Source organism: Ochotona curzoniae, unplaced genomic scaffold (assembly GCF_017591425.1).
Source record: "Ochotona curzoniae isolate NIBS_2020 unplaced genomic scaffold, NIBS_Ocur_1.0 scaffold_4506, whole genome shotgun sequence".
Classification (NCBI taxonomy): domain Eukaryota; kingdom Metazoa; phylum Chordata; class Mammalia; order Lagomorpha; family Ochotonidae; genus Ochotona; species Ochotona curzoniae.
In genome coordinates this window covers 29,948,516-29,963,864 of record NW_024467119.1, presented here as the reverse complement: position 1 = coordinate 29,963,864, position 15,349 = coordinate 29,948,516, and the positions used below count along the sequence as shown (strand labels likewise).

The 15,349-nt window shown below is 43.1% G+C and overlaps 1 protein-coding gene across 4 annotated transcripts in view; it reads right to left on the bottom strand.

Moving 5' to 3' along the window:
* Positions 1 to 15,349, bottom strand: part of HERC3 (HECT and RLD domain containing E3 ubiquitin protein ligase 3) — a 99,444-nt gene that overhangs the window by 47,664 nt on the left and 36,431 nt on the right. For all 4 annotated transcript variants that reach the window (XM_040967062.1, XM_040967064.1, XM_040967063.1 and 1 more), the window contains 6 exons: positions 12,599 to 12,758; positions 7,428 to 7,504; positions 6,412 to 6,633; positions 5,700 to 5,791; positions 4,032 to 4,162; positions 1,746 to 1,906 (listed from right to left, as the gene is read on the bottom strand). In XM_040967062.1, coding sequence (XP_040822996.1) covers positions 1,746 to 1,906; positions 4,032 to 4,162; positions 5,700 to 5,791; positions 6,412 to 6,633; positions 7,428 to 7,504; positions 12,599 to 12,758 — 843 coding nt within the window. The remainder of the gene's footprint in view (positions 1 to 1,745; positions 1,907 to 4,031; positions 4,163 to 5,699; positions 5,792 to 6,411; positions 6,634 to 7,427; positions 7,505 to 12,598; positions 12,759 to 15,349) is intronic.

Here is a 15,349-nt window from a genome sequence, read left to right as displayed (position 1 = left end):
TGCGGAACATGCTTGAGTGGCTTCCTAACCACATTAATTATGGCACAGGAGTAAAATCTCTCTTGGCTCGCTAAGATTATTTCTACTTCAATAATAAAATACATAAGATAGGATCCTCCAATCTAACTCTGGCCCACCCCTCCCCACCCACCAGCTAATCCTGTCCTCTTTTCTTTTTTATTTCCACTCTCATGCCACTGATCTGCAATCTAAAATTGTCTCTGCTATAAATGGAAACATGTGCCTGACAGCTACACATGAGCGTGGTGGCCTCCAACCCCTTCCAGATGACGTTGGCTATGTAAGGACCTCACTTCCTGCTCCCTGCTATACCTCTCTCATCACACCAGGTCCATGTTGCCACTCCAATGCCACCCTGCTGTTTTTTCTGAGGCCTCGCGACATTTCCTGTCCCCACCCTGCAATGCATATTGTATCCTCCATAAATAGCATCTCCTGGCCCAGAATCCAAACAGTGCTCCCTCACCATGCCCCCTCTGCCCGGCTAACTCCAAACCATCCAAGATAACAGCTCAGACTTCCCCTGGCAGGAGTACTCCTGCAGACTTCCCTCATGGCTCCGACCTTACCTTACCATGAAGGTTCCAAAACTGACAGTATGTGTCACTAACATAAAACAGACCCATTTAGGGTTAAAGTCATTTTGGCAAATAACCAAGAACCAATTTATAATATAAGTGAGGCTGTACAATTCAACTTCAAAACTCTGTGCTGTCCAATTAACCTACAAAACATTGCTATTTTAGAAATAACTACAGTATTTTCAAATATGAATATAATGCCTGAGGGAAAAGGAAATTAACAAATGACAAAGACAACACCATTATTTTTAGGAACATCACACAAACAAAATCTTGCTTTATATTTTAAGCTCCACTACATTTTCAAATGCTTATTCATAAATCCTTTCCATGAATATTTGCTGAGTAACAAGATTACGCCAGGTTCTGCGCTCCATGCTACGTTGAGAAAAACTCAATCTTTGTCCTTAAATTTCTCATAATCCAGTAGGGAATTTTACTACCGTTTAAAAAGCAAAACAAAACAGAAAAGTCTTGATGAAGCCATAAATGTGTCATTTTATAAACTTCAAAATCAAAATTTATTATTAAATGATACTTCTTTTTAAAGATTCACCAGTTGATTTCAACCTCTGGATATGCTATTTCAAGAGCTGAAGTGACTGTCTTAATGAATTAGATAATCCGCTACATAATTTTTAGGAGGTTGGGAAAAGGTGGTATAAAAAGAAATGTTATAAGCAAAAGACCAACATTATTCTTAGTTCACAGGTTTTAGTATGTGGCAGGTGTGGGTTCAAATCCCATCTTCAAAGCCTATGTGATGCTGGGCAAGTTCTCTAATCACCTAATTCCTCCTCTCTAACATGGGAATAACAATCATTAGATTCCAAGTTGTTCTGAGTGCTTAACAAAATAATGGAATGTGGTTAAACACACAACATTAACTATAATTATTAGTAACAATAATAAATTACATACATCATCACCAAGATCCTTGAGGGATATAATCACATTTTCAGCTTTATTTATTCTCTAAGCTCTCAGTTTCAGGGCTCCATGTATAATAAGTACCTAAATATCTGCCAATTGATGTCCACAAAATAATCTCACATCCACTCCTTCCAAAGTAACAGACCCCCAGGGTACAAAAACTTTTGATGGTCTAAATTACTCTTTAATTCCATTGAAAATCACTCCTACCTGCTCGGGCTGACAGTTGGCCACTGTGGGCAGCCCAGTAACCCTTCACGGGAGATGGGCATTTAACGTTACAAGTGTGTCCAGTTCCCAGCTGACCTCGAGATCCACAACCAAATGCATAGATGAGTCCAGAAGAAGGCACAAAGGCGAGAGTGTGCTGCCTGCAAGGAAGTAGGTTGTTAACTCACAGCCTAGTCTTTTCTGACAGGGACCACGCTCAACAATTCCCAGAGGACAGCATGGGGGTACCAAGGAGCACCCCAGCGGTTAGCAGGTGACAGGTGTGTGTGGCTGGTTTTCTGTGACCCCATCCTTCAGTGACCCTCAAGTTCATGGGCAAGAGAGCAACTCATGGAAACAGCTAAACGATATGCTGTTCTTGATCTCTAGCAGAAGAGGGAACAAGTAGGGTGCCGGAAGCCATGCAGTTGGAACAGATGGAGTGAGAGTGTGATGAGCACAGGTCCTTGGTTAGCAAAACTATGAGGAGTTTCTGGCTGTGTGGCAAGGCCCGGCAGAATGACTCTAATCACCTCATTGCTGTCTCACCCCATTGTATGGACACCCGATCACTTCAGTGATATTTTATAGAATTTTCCTGAGGATGTTATTTTTCTACAAATGTGAAATGATTCCTGTAACTGGTATAACATCTCGAACTGATCAATCATGTTATGGTAAAAGGGTCATTAGCAACTTAAGGCAATGACACAGAGCTAAAAGCATACAGCACAATTGAGCCCACACTGTCCCCAAACATCCTGTTCCATGCCCACCTTTTATCCTGCAATTTGCCCTAATATAAGTAATGTTCTCCTTAAGAAATGGCTTGGTAATATCTTGGAAACAGATGGCAATCTGTCTATTTACCAGGTAGCCTCAAATTGCTGCATTATATGAAATGACACATTGTGGCTTCCCAGCACGTGAAGGAGAAAGTATATGGGGCATCTTCTAAAGGGAGACAAATATTGTGAGCCCTCACAAGAAAAATGGTTTAAAACTTCTATCTTATGTTGGCACTTATATTTAGGGAAAGAAAACAATTTAAAAAGATAAAAAGAAATGTCTTGTAAAGGCCCTCTGTTCATAGAAAGGCTGAGTTGCCCTGATTCTTTTTACTGCCCTTCAACAAAGGAACAAAAACCAATTGAGGGCCTGGCATGATAGCGTAGTGGTTAAGGTTCTCGCCTTGAATGCAATGTGATCCCATATGAGCACTGTTCTGATCCTGGTGGCCCTGCTTCCCATCCAGCTCTGGTCCTTGTGGCCTGGAAAAGCAGTGGAGGAGTGCCCAAAGATTTGGTACCCTGCACCCATGTGGGGGACCTGGAAGAGGGTCCTGGCTTCAGACTGGCTCAGCTCTGGCCATTGCAGCTGCTTGGGGAATGAACCATCGGACACAAGATCTTCCTCTCTTTCTCTCCTCCTCTCTGTGTATCTGCCTTTCCAATAAAAATAAATAAATCTTTAAAAAAAATTGAATCAGTACTTGGTGAAGTTGATGGTAATTAGTATATGACTGATTATAAGATTTAATAAAGAATCTATGATATATGCCTTTACAAATCACTTTCATCTATGAGCTTTCCTTTTAATTCGGTAGTCTTGATATTTTAAATAATATTAGTTTAGGTTTAGTGAAAATTGATCTTGGGTATAAGTAAACCAACTGTCACTATGTAACCGCATGTGCTGCCAAGCAGATCACTGCAGGTTTGAATGAGTAATAGCTTGCTGAAAATATTTTCTCTGAAGCAAAATAATAATAATGTTTTAGGATTGTTTTTATAATCATTCTTTAATAATAAAGTAAAATGAAACAACTGGATGTTGTGCAAAAGCTTGTGAAGATTTCTGTATAAACAAGGCAACTTTTTGGGTTGTCCATTATGAGCATCATTCCATAGTGGTCCACATCTGCTCCTTGTCTTCTCACCAATCCACGCATCCTTTGCAAGCTTTCAAGTCAGCTGGAGCTGGTCTTCGGCAGTGGGGTAAACACAGACACATTTTCCAGGAAGACCAAGGAACTTCTACCCTTTCCTTTCTTTATCTCTTGTCCACATCTTCCTACTCCTTATCCCAAAAGAGGACAGTATCTTCATGTTGCTGTGCTCGCCTAAAACCCATCCTTGCTCCACACCCTATTAAGGATCTGATTTCCTCCACATTTCATTGTAGGTATACACGCACTTTCTACAGTGGTTAGGTCCATTCCCTGTGTTTAGACAAGATCCATTTCTGGGGCTTAGCAGATGTCCAGAGGCTCAGAGGAACACTCACCTGCCACAAGCAATCTGAGTTACTTCACTGCCCATAAGTTCTAGAACTCTTCTTGGATTAACCTCATCATTCATGGAGTCATGTCCAAGCTGCCCACAGGAACCAGCGCCAAAGGTAAACACACCTCCACTCTGACAAGAAACAACAGCTTAGCACTTCACTGCATCTCAGTCTGAGGACACACCTCTAAAACCTGCACACAAAATTCCCATCACAGCACTTGTTATTCAGTCATAACTGAATCTTCATTATATTCATTAAAGGGGGTGGGGGGAAATGAGATTGAAGATCACATCTTTAAGAAACACAGATGAGCAATGCTCTTGGCTACATGGGCCATCTCTGAATTTCAAAAAAAAACAGTTTTGTGTGAGGAAGCAAAACAAAAACTAGAGACTGGAAGCTGGGGAAAAATGAGAGGATTTTGCATATTATTCACACAGAAAAAATTAAGTGTTCCATGAACTCCCTGGTAAGATTTCTTTACAGCTGTATCCCAATACGAGGACATTAACTGAAGTCAATCTATAAAGGTATTTGCTCAATATGAAAATGCATTTTCATTCTCTCTAGAATGCACCTGTATTTAAAAGAAAAAAAAACCAAAGGGATAATCTGAAAACACAAACTGCTATTTATTTTTCTTGTATTTAAATGGCTTGTTTCAAAGCAACAAAGGATATTGTTATGTACACATATGCACACATACATTGTAAATATTGTAATATATAATTGTAATATATACACACTGCATTTTAAAGTTATTTACATCAAAGACTTTTAAATGTTTCTCAGAGAGGTTGTACTATTACCAAAAAGGAAAACACAGACATAGAAAAAAAAAAAAAAGGCAGTCTCTTTTTATCACTTTGGAAAACAATCTAACAACAAAGCGTGGTGAGGTAGGCAGCTAGTTTAGGGTCACAACCTTGGAATTCACTCCCCACCACCTAGGTGTTTCCTCCAGCTCACCTGTGACTCTCACCCATCACCAGAGAGGGGACAGTAATGCATTGTAGTGTAACCACTCCCCTCACAGGCCCCTATAAAGGCTCATGATCAGGGGCTCACTCTTGGTCGTGTGCTTCCATGGCTCTGTCACTCTGACTCTTGCCTCCCCAGTACCTCTGAGGACATGTATCCCCTGAGCATGGCCCCTGTGTGTCTGTTTTTCTCACCCTCTGTTTACTGTTTCAGTGGGACAATGAGGATTGCAATGCTAAGATGCTTTGTATTTCTAATTTGTGTTCTATGGGGAGTTCCGGGAGAGGTGAGGCCTAGCAGTAGTAGAATGTGTGAATGTGTACAGAAAAGCAAGGAAAAGGTAATGTCTGCAGCTTTGTAAGTGTGTCCAGGTTATTCGTGGCATGTCTCTTAGGATGACTTATACTGTTGGGGAAGCTAGGACATAGGCCTTTAGCCTATGGACTTGAGGGTAATGACCATTTGTTCCTCTTGGGGTTTCAATGGACTGGATTGCCATATGGACTTGTGCTTTGCTATTTCTAGTGGGCCCTGTTATCACCAAACTTGGCTAATAAAGACTCCTTAATAAACCTTAGACATATGTGGCGTGATCTCACTCACACCCCACCACAAGAGGGGGCACTTAAGTTAAAAAACACAGCACCATAATTAACTGTCCAGAACCAGAGCAAGTGCCCTCACCTTTGTGAGCACTGCCGTGTGTTCTTCTCCACAACTAATATAGACCACTTTCTGCGTGCGTAAGAGTTTCACATGGCATGGAGACTCTCGATCTGGAACAAGACAAATGCCACAATGTCACTGCCACTTACATACCAAATCCAATTACTCCTACTTCCTCCTACATCAGTCTACCCACCGTCTACCCACCTTGGCCCACCATAACTGAAATCAAATTGGATTACTCCAGTCTTCAAAACCCTCAGGGGGTCTTCTCCCCATGCTGAGAGATGCAGCCAGAATCTTTGCCCTGCCCTACAAAAGCCACTGGGCACTCACTCTGATGCTCCTCCTCTTGCCCCCACACAACATCATAGGTTTTGCACAGCCTGTTCCCTTTGAGTAGAACATTCTCTATGCAGACAGCCATGTTGCTGTAGGAAGTTACTTGACTGTAACTTGACTCTGCTCAAACTTCTCTTATCAAGTGAGGCCATTCTGTAAAATGGTAAGCTCACTCTCAAACTTTGACATGTTATTTCATTTACTGGTTTGCTGTTTGTTTCCACTTACTTCAAGAATCTCCACTCTCTTCATCTTCAAGGATGCTCTGTTTTATCTGCTCCCCACTGAGTACATAAACAGGAGCCCAGCATGCAGATCTCAAGAAGCACGTGTTAAACAACTAAATGTGCTTTTGAATTAAAGAGGTACATAGGAGAAGCTTACCTACCTTTTTCATCACTGAGCCCCAGCTGCCCTGCATTATTCATCCCCCAGCCAAAAACGGCTCCTGAGAGAGACAGGGCAAAGCTGTGAGCCCCTCCTGCAGCCACTTGAGCCAGCGGGATGCCCTCCAAGGACCTCACCCTCTGCGGGCTGGTCTGGGAGGGGAACTCCTTTCCTAAGCCCAGCTGTCCATGGCTATTCTTTCCCCATGTGAAAAACTGGCCATCTGAAATGACAACAGGACAACTGGCATTACCAAAACAATGCAAGTTCCACTTGTCAAAATAAGCCATTAATAGAGTCATTTGTTAGCTGCTCCAGAGAGAGACAGACACACACACACTTCTCCCACACAAGAGCACGGGAACAGAGAGACTGCATGCAACAGAACTGCCAAAACCAACCCTCCCACACACACACACACACACACAACAATACGTGACAATATAAAGATGATTTGAGCTTTAAGTATCCTTTGAAATGTAGTCACATTTATGCAAAGAAAATAACCAAAATGCAAGTAAGTTCAACATTAAACCAGCCAAACTCCAATCTTGGATCCACTGAACAAGCTAAACTTGTTCTGATCAGAGAGCCAAGACCTCAAGAGGTCCAGGGATGACCTCAGGAGGTTCTGGGCTACTCTCCAGGTGACAGAGGACAACTAAGTGTAGATTTAAGTGCCAGGTGCCAGGCACCAGGTGGTTAACATCTTAGCCTTAGGTGAAACAAATGGCAGAGTTATCTTTAGAAACACCCACTTGACCATGACATAAAAAGTCTGAGCCAGAGTTTGACTGATTTTGTATAAATAAAGTGGACAGCTTTTGTGTGTCGGCCATTATGATGATCAAGAGTTCCTAGTGGTCCGTCTCTCTTTCTTTGCGCCTCATCCACGCACCCTTCGCGAGTTCCGAACTCAGCTGGAGCTGGACTCCAGCACAAAGGTTTTCAAAAGTGCAAAGACAAGTACTTTCAAAATTAATACCAGTATATATTTAATGTTAGCTACATACATACCAGCTGCAAGAGCCAAGCAATGCCAGTTGCCACAGGAAACTTGTAATATGGTCTGTTGGTTCAGCTTCTGTATTAACCTAAACCAGAAAAGGCCTTCTTAAGATGGGTATTCACACACAAGTGTAGTATTTTCAACTCCATAAAAGATGTACAACATTGAGCACCATCTTTCCCCACAGACTTTCAACTCTACTATATAATCTTATACAATATATCTTTATTAGGTCTTTCACTAGCCTCCTGCCTATGATCTAAAACCCAAACATGGCTGCAGTTAGACTCTTCACCACAATCCTATTAACATTCCACATGGTCCCCTCTATTCAAGGACAAATGGAATGAGCCTTAAAATAGAGATCCCTCAGAATTCAGCTAGTATTTCAAATGGCTGGCTAATGTGTGGGTTGGTAATGGGATGGGGTGGACCGGTCAGGACTGAGCAAACCTTACCTCACAAGCAAAATTAGAAATCAGGATAGGGTGCACAGAGGTCATGCCAAATTAGGCTTTTGCACCTACTGGTCTGAGTGAGCCAGGGATGCTAAGCCACAGCACCTAAGGCAGGGGCTGGGACAAGTGAGGGACTGTGCCAAGCTGAGTCAGAGTAACCACTGACATGCGCATGGTCTATGGCTGGGAACAGGCCCGGTTGGGGAGCTAAGGGGACAACCCTAGCTGAGTTGAGGTTCCCACCAAGGGGCGTGTTGGCTGGAATGGGGGCTGCGTTCTGGTCAGGAAATGGTTGTAGTGTCTCTTGGCACAAGTGTGAACTGGGACTGGACACACCAATCCGGGCTAGACTCCAACACCATCTTGTGCTCTGGAGGACCATGGTAGATGTGGGACAGACTAGGTTTTGACCCCTACTGAGCCAAATGCGAGCTGTTCGTGGGTATGGACAAGCCATGGCTGGGCTGAAACATCCAACAGCAAGAACCAGTTTGGGTTGAAGGCCAGTCAGGAAAAGCCACTGTTCCTGCTAGGACAGGAGGTAAACTGAGTAGGGCTGGCTCATGGACCCACTGGTAAGCGTGAAACCTGGCATTGGGAGAGGTCCTAACGGAGGAGCCTGGGCAACTCCTCTGGCAGGACACAGACCCGGCAGGTAAGCGCAAGAAACATGATAGGAAACAGCCCAGAACAGGCCGTGTAAAGTTTCCCACTGGCATACATTTGGCACAGGTTGGGGTAGACCAGGCTGAACCAGTTCACACCATTGGCGAATCCCAGCACCAGAACAGAGTGTGGGTCGAGACAGGTTCGGTCATGACAAAAACCAGTTACATTACAGAATGCCAAAGTGAGGTGACCTGCACCAGATGCGACTGCAGCGCCCAACCAGCACGCATGAGAACTAGGGAGGGAAGGGGTGGAGCCAGCAGGGGAATATGGGGGGTGCTCCTCTGCTGGACAGCTACTCCCACTGGAGAGTGAGAGCTGGGATGGGGGCAGATCAGACTAGGCAGGGCTATAATACCTGTGGGCCTCACGTGGACTAGATCAGGGAAGCCAGGCTGTTAATTTTTTCTACTGGTGCAAACAAAACTTAAGAGTGTGTGAGGGTTGGTTGGGCTTAGCTACAGTATCAGCTGGCAGAAGCTAGCAGTGGGGACTAATTCTGTCAAGTTAAACTGTAGAACCACCTGGAGAGTGCACAATCCGGGAGTGGGAGTGGCCTAGAAGGGAACTAGTGGACTCCTCCCTCTTGGGTTTCCACTCCCACTGGAGAGCACAAAAAACCAGGACAGGGGTAAGGGTGGCTAGACAGAGGGCACCAAACAGCATGTGTGCGGGCTGGATAGTGGAGCTGGTTGGGTTAAACTAGGCTTCAATGCCCACTGAAGTGTACGAGAGCCAAATAGGATATGTGACAGACTGGACTAGTCCGCTGCACATACTGGCAAGCACGGGAACCAGTATAGGGGGTGGGCCTAGTGGGGATTATTGTGGGTCACTCCAACTAGGCTGCAGCTCACACTAGTTTATGTGAGGGCTGAGTGTGTGGTGGGCAAACTGGACTATAACACCCATTGGTTCCAGTGGAAGACAGGGCTGGAAACAGAACTGACCCAGCCATTGCAACCACCAGCTGATTGCGGCGATGGACTGTACCGGATCCCGTACTTGCTAGTATATACAAGAATCTGGTCTGGGTTCACCTCAGACAAAGTTTCTTTACAAATCACCTCAATCGAACTGCTGGACTCAGAACCCTAACCATGAAAAGACAGAGGACAGAACAATTGAATCAACTACCGCAGCCTTATGTTGGCAGTGAAAAACAGGGCAGAGACTCTAAGATGGACTATGTCAACCAATGGATTCTGCAGCAATCTTTCCGTACTTGGAGCGGTGAGATTGGTAGCAATTCATAACTGTTGAGCTATCAAAACCCACTTGAGCAAGACCCTCGGAGCATGCCCACAGGGACCTGAGACTGGGTGGGGGCTTCTCCCTTTACCTCCCCCTTTACCCCAGATATATATATATTTTTAAAAAAGGTGTGGAAATGATAGTCTTACCCACATTCTTCTAACCCTTGAACCTTTATGCCCTAATTAACTGTGTAAAGATTGTCAAACATATAATAAAAAAAAAAATGAAAAAAGAATTCAGCTAGTATTTAAATGGCTTTCAAAATACTGGAAATACTATGATCCAGTGATTTCATCTGTGGGTGTGTATCCACAAGGACTGAAAGCAGTTTTATCCACTTGTCCTCAATGGTAACACTGCACAATTCTAGTGTAAGTGAGGGTACAGACATGAATGTCATCTGTCAATCTCATTCCTAGTTTCCAGTTTCACCTGTATCCTTTTGTATGCATTAATTTGATCATCTATGCAGATTCAAGTATCCATCATCTCAATCATCATCATTAACTTTGAAGGCTCCACATCACAGGATCCCACCCATTGCACTTTATTAACTTCTCTTCAGGCTCTCAACACATAGCCCCTGCAACTGTTAACCAGTCATTTATTTTTGGAGTTTTGCCACTATAAAAAAAAAAAAAAAGAGTCTCATAGAATGAGATATTTTAGGATTGGCCTTTTCCACTTGGAATAGTTCCCTGGGTACTTACCCAAGTTGCTGTGTCTGTTAACAGACTGTAAAACTATCTTCTTTGCTAAAATTGGGAACTACACTAACCCCTGGAGGACCAATATTTCCAGAGCTGTTATGCAGTAACTGCCCTTCTTCCTGTCCAGCTTCCACTCAAATTCCCCATCATGTTCCCTCAGTGGATTACTGTGACCCTGTCAGAACTTCCAGAGTCACCATAGTAAAAGGAAAGCAGGACAAAGCAAACAACAAAGAAACTGTACCCATGAAGTGGGGAGGAAGCAGTGTACACAGTGCGAGCATAAGCTGTGTTTTATCTCCTCCTCTATTTTCCACAAGGTGAAAATACATAATTTCACTTTTATGTTAGGAAATTGAGGCTTACATATAATAAACTATTTGCCCAAAGTCACTCACCTTCTAAGTAATAGAGCCAGTTTTAGAAGCCAAGGCTGTTTGATTTCAAGCCTATGTTTATTTCCAAAACAGCAAGGCATAAATTAATGCATCTGATTTCAAGGAAATTACAACATAAAGCTGCATACAAATTAAAGCACTGGAAATCGCCCACAATTTAGCCATGGTTCATGAAAACTAAATTGCTAATATAACACATATTAGTTCAGTTTTAGAAATGAACTATTATTAGAAACCTTAATTGAGTCTTTGGTCATCAAATGCAACACTCTGTCTTTAACGCTGTAAATCTTTCCCCTTAATATCATATACAACTTCACTAAAATATAGTACCTCTTTTCTCCTTTTACTACCACTCTTCCCTCTTCTTATGAATTGAATCCATTTCTTAGAAGTGAATCTAAACTATCACCTCCTCTACATAAAGCAGTGAATCAAATCACTCTGGTTTCCATGTTGCTATTTTCCTTTAAAGGGCCTCTGATTCAAGGAACGAAAATCTCAGAAGAGAAAAGGAAGCACAGGCTGGGAGAAGAGGCCACTTGTTAAACTGAGCAAAGTAAGTGCCAAGCACCCTTAGCAGTGATGATGCCATCATGAGTCACGAATAACACAGTTCCCCTGCCACCAAGGGCTCACCAAATCGTACAAAAAAAGCCTCACAGTTAACCAGACTGACAGGTACTAACATGAGGGGCATGTGGCACATTCATAACACAAAGGATTAGAAATTATGACAAGGATCGTGAAGAGACTCAACAAACTGAAATAGCACACACCAGAGGTGAAACTGAAAGAGCTTGAATATTTTGTATGTTTTTCTTAGCAATGAAGCATATGCTAGATATTTAGGTACATTGTGTAAAATTCAGAACGAAGTATTTAAGAGGGTCCGGTGAGGTATTCTAGTGGCTAAAATCCTCATCTTGCACACACCGGAATCCCATATGGGCACCGGTTCGTACCCCTGCTACACCACTTTCCTTCTAGCTCCCTGCTTGAGGCTTGGGAAAGCAGTCAAGGACAGCCCAAAACCTTGGGATTCTGCATCCGCATAAGAGACCCAGAAGAAGCTCCTGGCTCCTGGCTTTGGAATGACCAGCTCTGGCCATTGTGGCCACTTGAGGAATGAACCAGACGATGAAAGATCTTTCTGTCTCTTCTTCTCTAGGTAAATCTGACTTTTCAATAAAAATAAATACATCTTTTTTAAGAAGTATTTAAGAGACTCAAAACAACATACGGTTTTGTGTTATAGAATCTGTGTGTATTTGGCATTCTGGTGACTTATAATGCTTATGGTAATTTGGCCTATTATTAGAATCAGCCTTGTGACTATTTTAAATTGCTTAATTGAATAATTGATTAAAACTTGCAATTTTAAGATGAAGGTTAACAAGTCTAGAATATAGAGATGCCCTTTTATTTCAAATATTTATAAAGTGCCCGGCACTCAGCTAAAAACCAGGCTACTAAAGCGCAGTTCCTGACCAATTCACATTTTTGAACTCGAGACAGATGCTTCAATAAATAATTACAATTTCTGTGACAAGTGCTAAAAATAGTAGCAATGACAGTGGCATCCAGCAAAACAGCAATTACATGAATAAAGTGTCTGGGAAACGAGCAGGAAATAGTTTTTCAAGCAATTGACACATGACCCTGATTCCTTATATGAACTTCTTACCTTGGCACTGCCACAGAATCCTCAGTCGTCATGAGTCCCAGCTGCCCATCGCTCCCTGCACCCCAAGAAAACAGCTGGCCGCGGTCACTGAGGGCCAAGCTGTGGGACTCGCCACATGCCACATGCACAATGTGCTGATCTGCTAAAGCTCCAATTTGTTCTGCAAGAGATCAGAGGGAGAAAATGCTCAGCAGTACTGCGAGGGCTGCCACCCTTACACGAAAGTACCTTCTCCTGGCAGTTTGGTGTTTTTGATTTAAGAGAATCAGTACATCTGTGTATTTACATCAATTCTAAACTAATTATCTCTAAATACTATCAACTTAAGATGCTAGGTACAATGAGTGGCACACATGCCTATAATAGCACAGGCAGACCAGATGTTCCTTGAATCTACCCAGTCATGTGTCTGCTATCCAGGAAAAAAAAACCTGAAAGCTTAATATTTTAAGATGTTTAACCAGAGACACCCAAACCCAAGAGGCACTAAGTGAAATCTGGCCCATAAGAATAAGATGCCTCTCCTTCACTCACTTACCGAGAATGCTAAGCACCCCCTCTGGTCACCAGACTCCCTGCTAGAGCACATCCCACCACTGGGGTGAGCAGATACAGCCTGTTTCCACTCTGAGTCTACAATGCCTCCCACCATACTTTCCCACTTGGGAAGCTTCAGTACCATAACCCAGGCATCTCAGAGTTTGAATTCAACAGAAAGGCTGAGATCCCAGCTTCAAACCCAGGATTAGACAAAATTGCACGCAGGAGACGCCAGCAGAGCCATCAATCCCATTAACCCACAACCAACCTAACAATAGTCCCACCCCTCCAGCCTGCCTACCATACACCCAAATCCAGCCTGACATCCTAACAATGGACCTAACTCCTCCAGAAATGTCATCACACAACCAGCTGGCTCACAGCAAGTGTGTGTGAGCCTAGCCTAAAAACTAGTCCACTGGAAAGCCTTACTCTGAGCTAACGACCTGCAGCACCCATTGGCACCTATGCCCAGCCCAACAGCCAACCAGGAAGCCTAGCCCCAGAAAAACTACACCATGACACATGCAACAGACACTGACAAAAATTACAGCTGAAAAAAACACACAACTCTGCGTGGAGAAGCAAAACTAACACCAAATTCCAACTGACAACCTAGCACCCACACACAAAGAAATTTCTCCAACCCCCAAACTCCAAAAAAAAAACCTCCATAAAATATGAAAACTGATTGTTGCTCTAGATGTGCACATATCAATGTAAGAGCATAAGGAATATGAAAAAGCAAGGCGACATGACACCCCCAAGGGAAGAGTGATTCTCCAGTAAAAGAGCCTTAAGGAAAAGAAAATTCAGACAATGAATGAAAAGGAATTCAAAAGCATAAACTGAAGGAAACGCAGTGAGATATAATATAGAAAAACACCACAATGAAATCAGGAAAACAACTCAAAATCCAAATAAGACACACAAAAATAACCAGAATCTTGCAGCTGATGAATTCCATGAAGAAACAAACTAAAAATGGAGCGCCACAGCAAAAGAGTGGAACAAGCAAAGGATGAGTTTCTGAAGTTAAAAGCAAGTCTTTTTGAATTAACCCAGACAGGACTGGGTGAAGAGGGACAATAAAGACTATAAAATTTATGGGAGATCTCCAATAAAACAAAAGGATTATGGGTGTTCCATAGGAGAAAAAATGAAGAACAATGCTGATTTACTGAAAACAAGTAACGACTTCCCAAATAGCAGGAGATACGTGAACATCAGACTCACGATGCTCAAAGGATCCTAACTAGACCCAAACCAAAGCGGCCTGCCTCCCTCCTCCACCACTCTCCCTGTCTCTTTCCACCCCACAACTCTTTCAAACAAAAGGAAAAGAAAGCTTATAAGATCAATACTTCTCATAAATATAGATGCAAAATCTCAGCAAAAAAAACTAGAAAAACATATTCAGCAACACATTAAAAATTAAACATCATGGGGCCTGGTGTGGTAGCCTAGCGACTAAAGTCCTTGCCTTGAACGTGCCAGGATTCCATGTGGCCACCGGTTCTAATCCTGGCAGCTCTGCTTCCCGTCTGGCTCCCTGCCTGTGGCCTGGGAAAGCAGTCAAGGACGACCCAAAGCCTTGGGACCCTGCACCCGTGTGGGAGCCCTGGAAGAGCTCCTGGCTTCAGATTGGCTCTGCTCCAGCCATTGTGGCCGCTTAGGGAGTGAACGATTGGACAGAAGAACTTCCTCTCTGTCTCTCCTCCTCTCTGCATATCTGGCTTTGCAATAAAAATAAGTCTTTAAAAAATTAAACATCATGATCAAGTAGGATTTATCTCAAGAACACAAGGACTATTTAACAAATCAATAAACCTTAGACAGCTTATACACCAGCAGAATGACCAGCGATCACCTCACAGCTGCAGAAAATAAATTCAATAAAACTCAACACACTTTCATGATCAAAACTTTTACAAACTATATGTCAAACTGGGAGTTAGAAAGGAGTGGCCGGGGAGGATGACATCAAGGATCCTACTCTCCATGGGGACACAGTCTAGATGGCCCACCTGGCAATTCAGCTTGAGGTTTAACATCCTAACAAAATGGGAGCTCAGCCAAATCAAGACAGTCTAGCGTATGGCCACATGTGCAAACAGGTCAAAGGTATGCAGTTCACGGGTGTCAATCACAAACATGCCACCGCCATATCATCAGTCAATATCCTTCCTACTGCAGGGGTGAAAGCCTCGA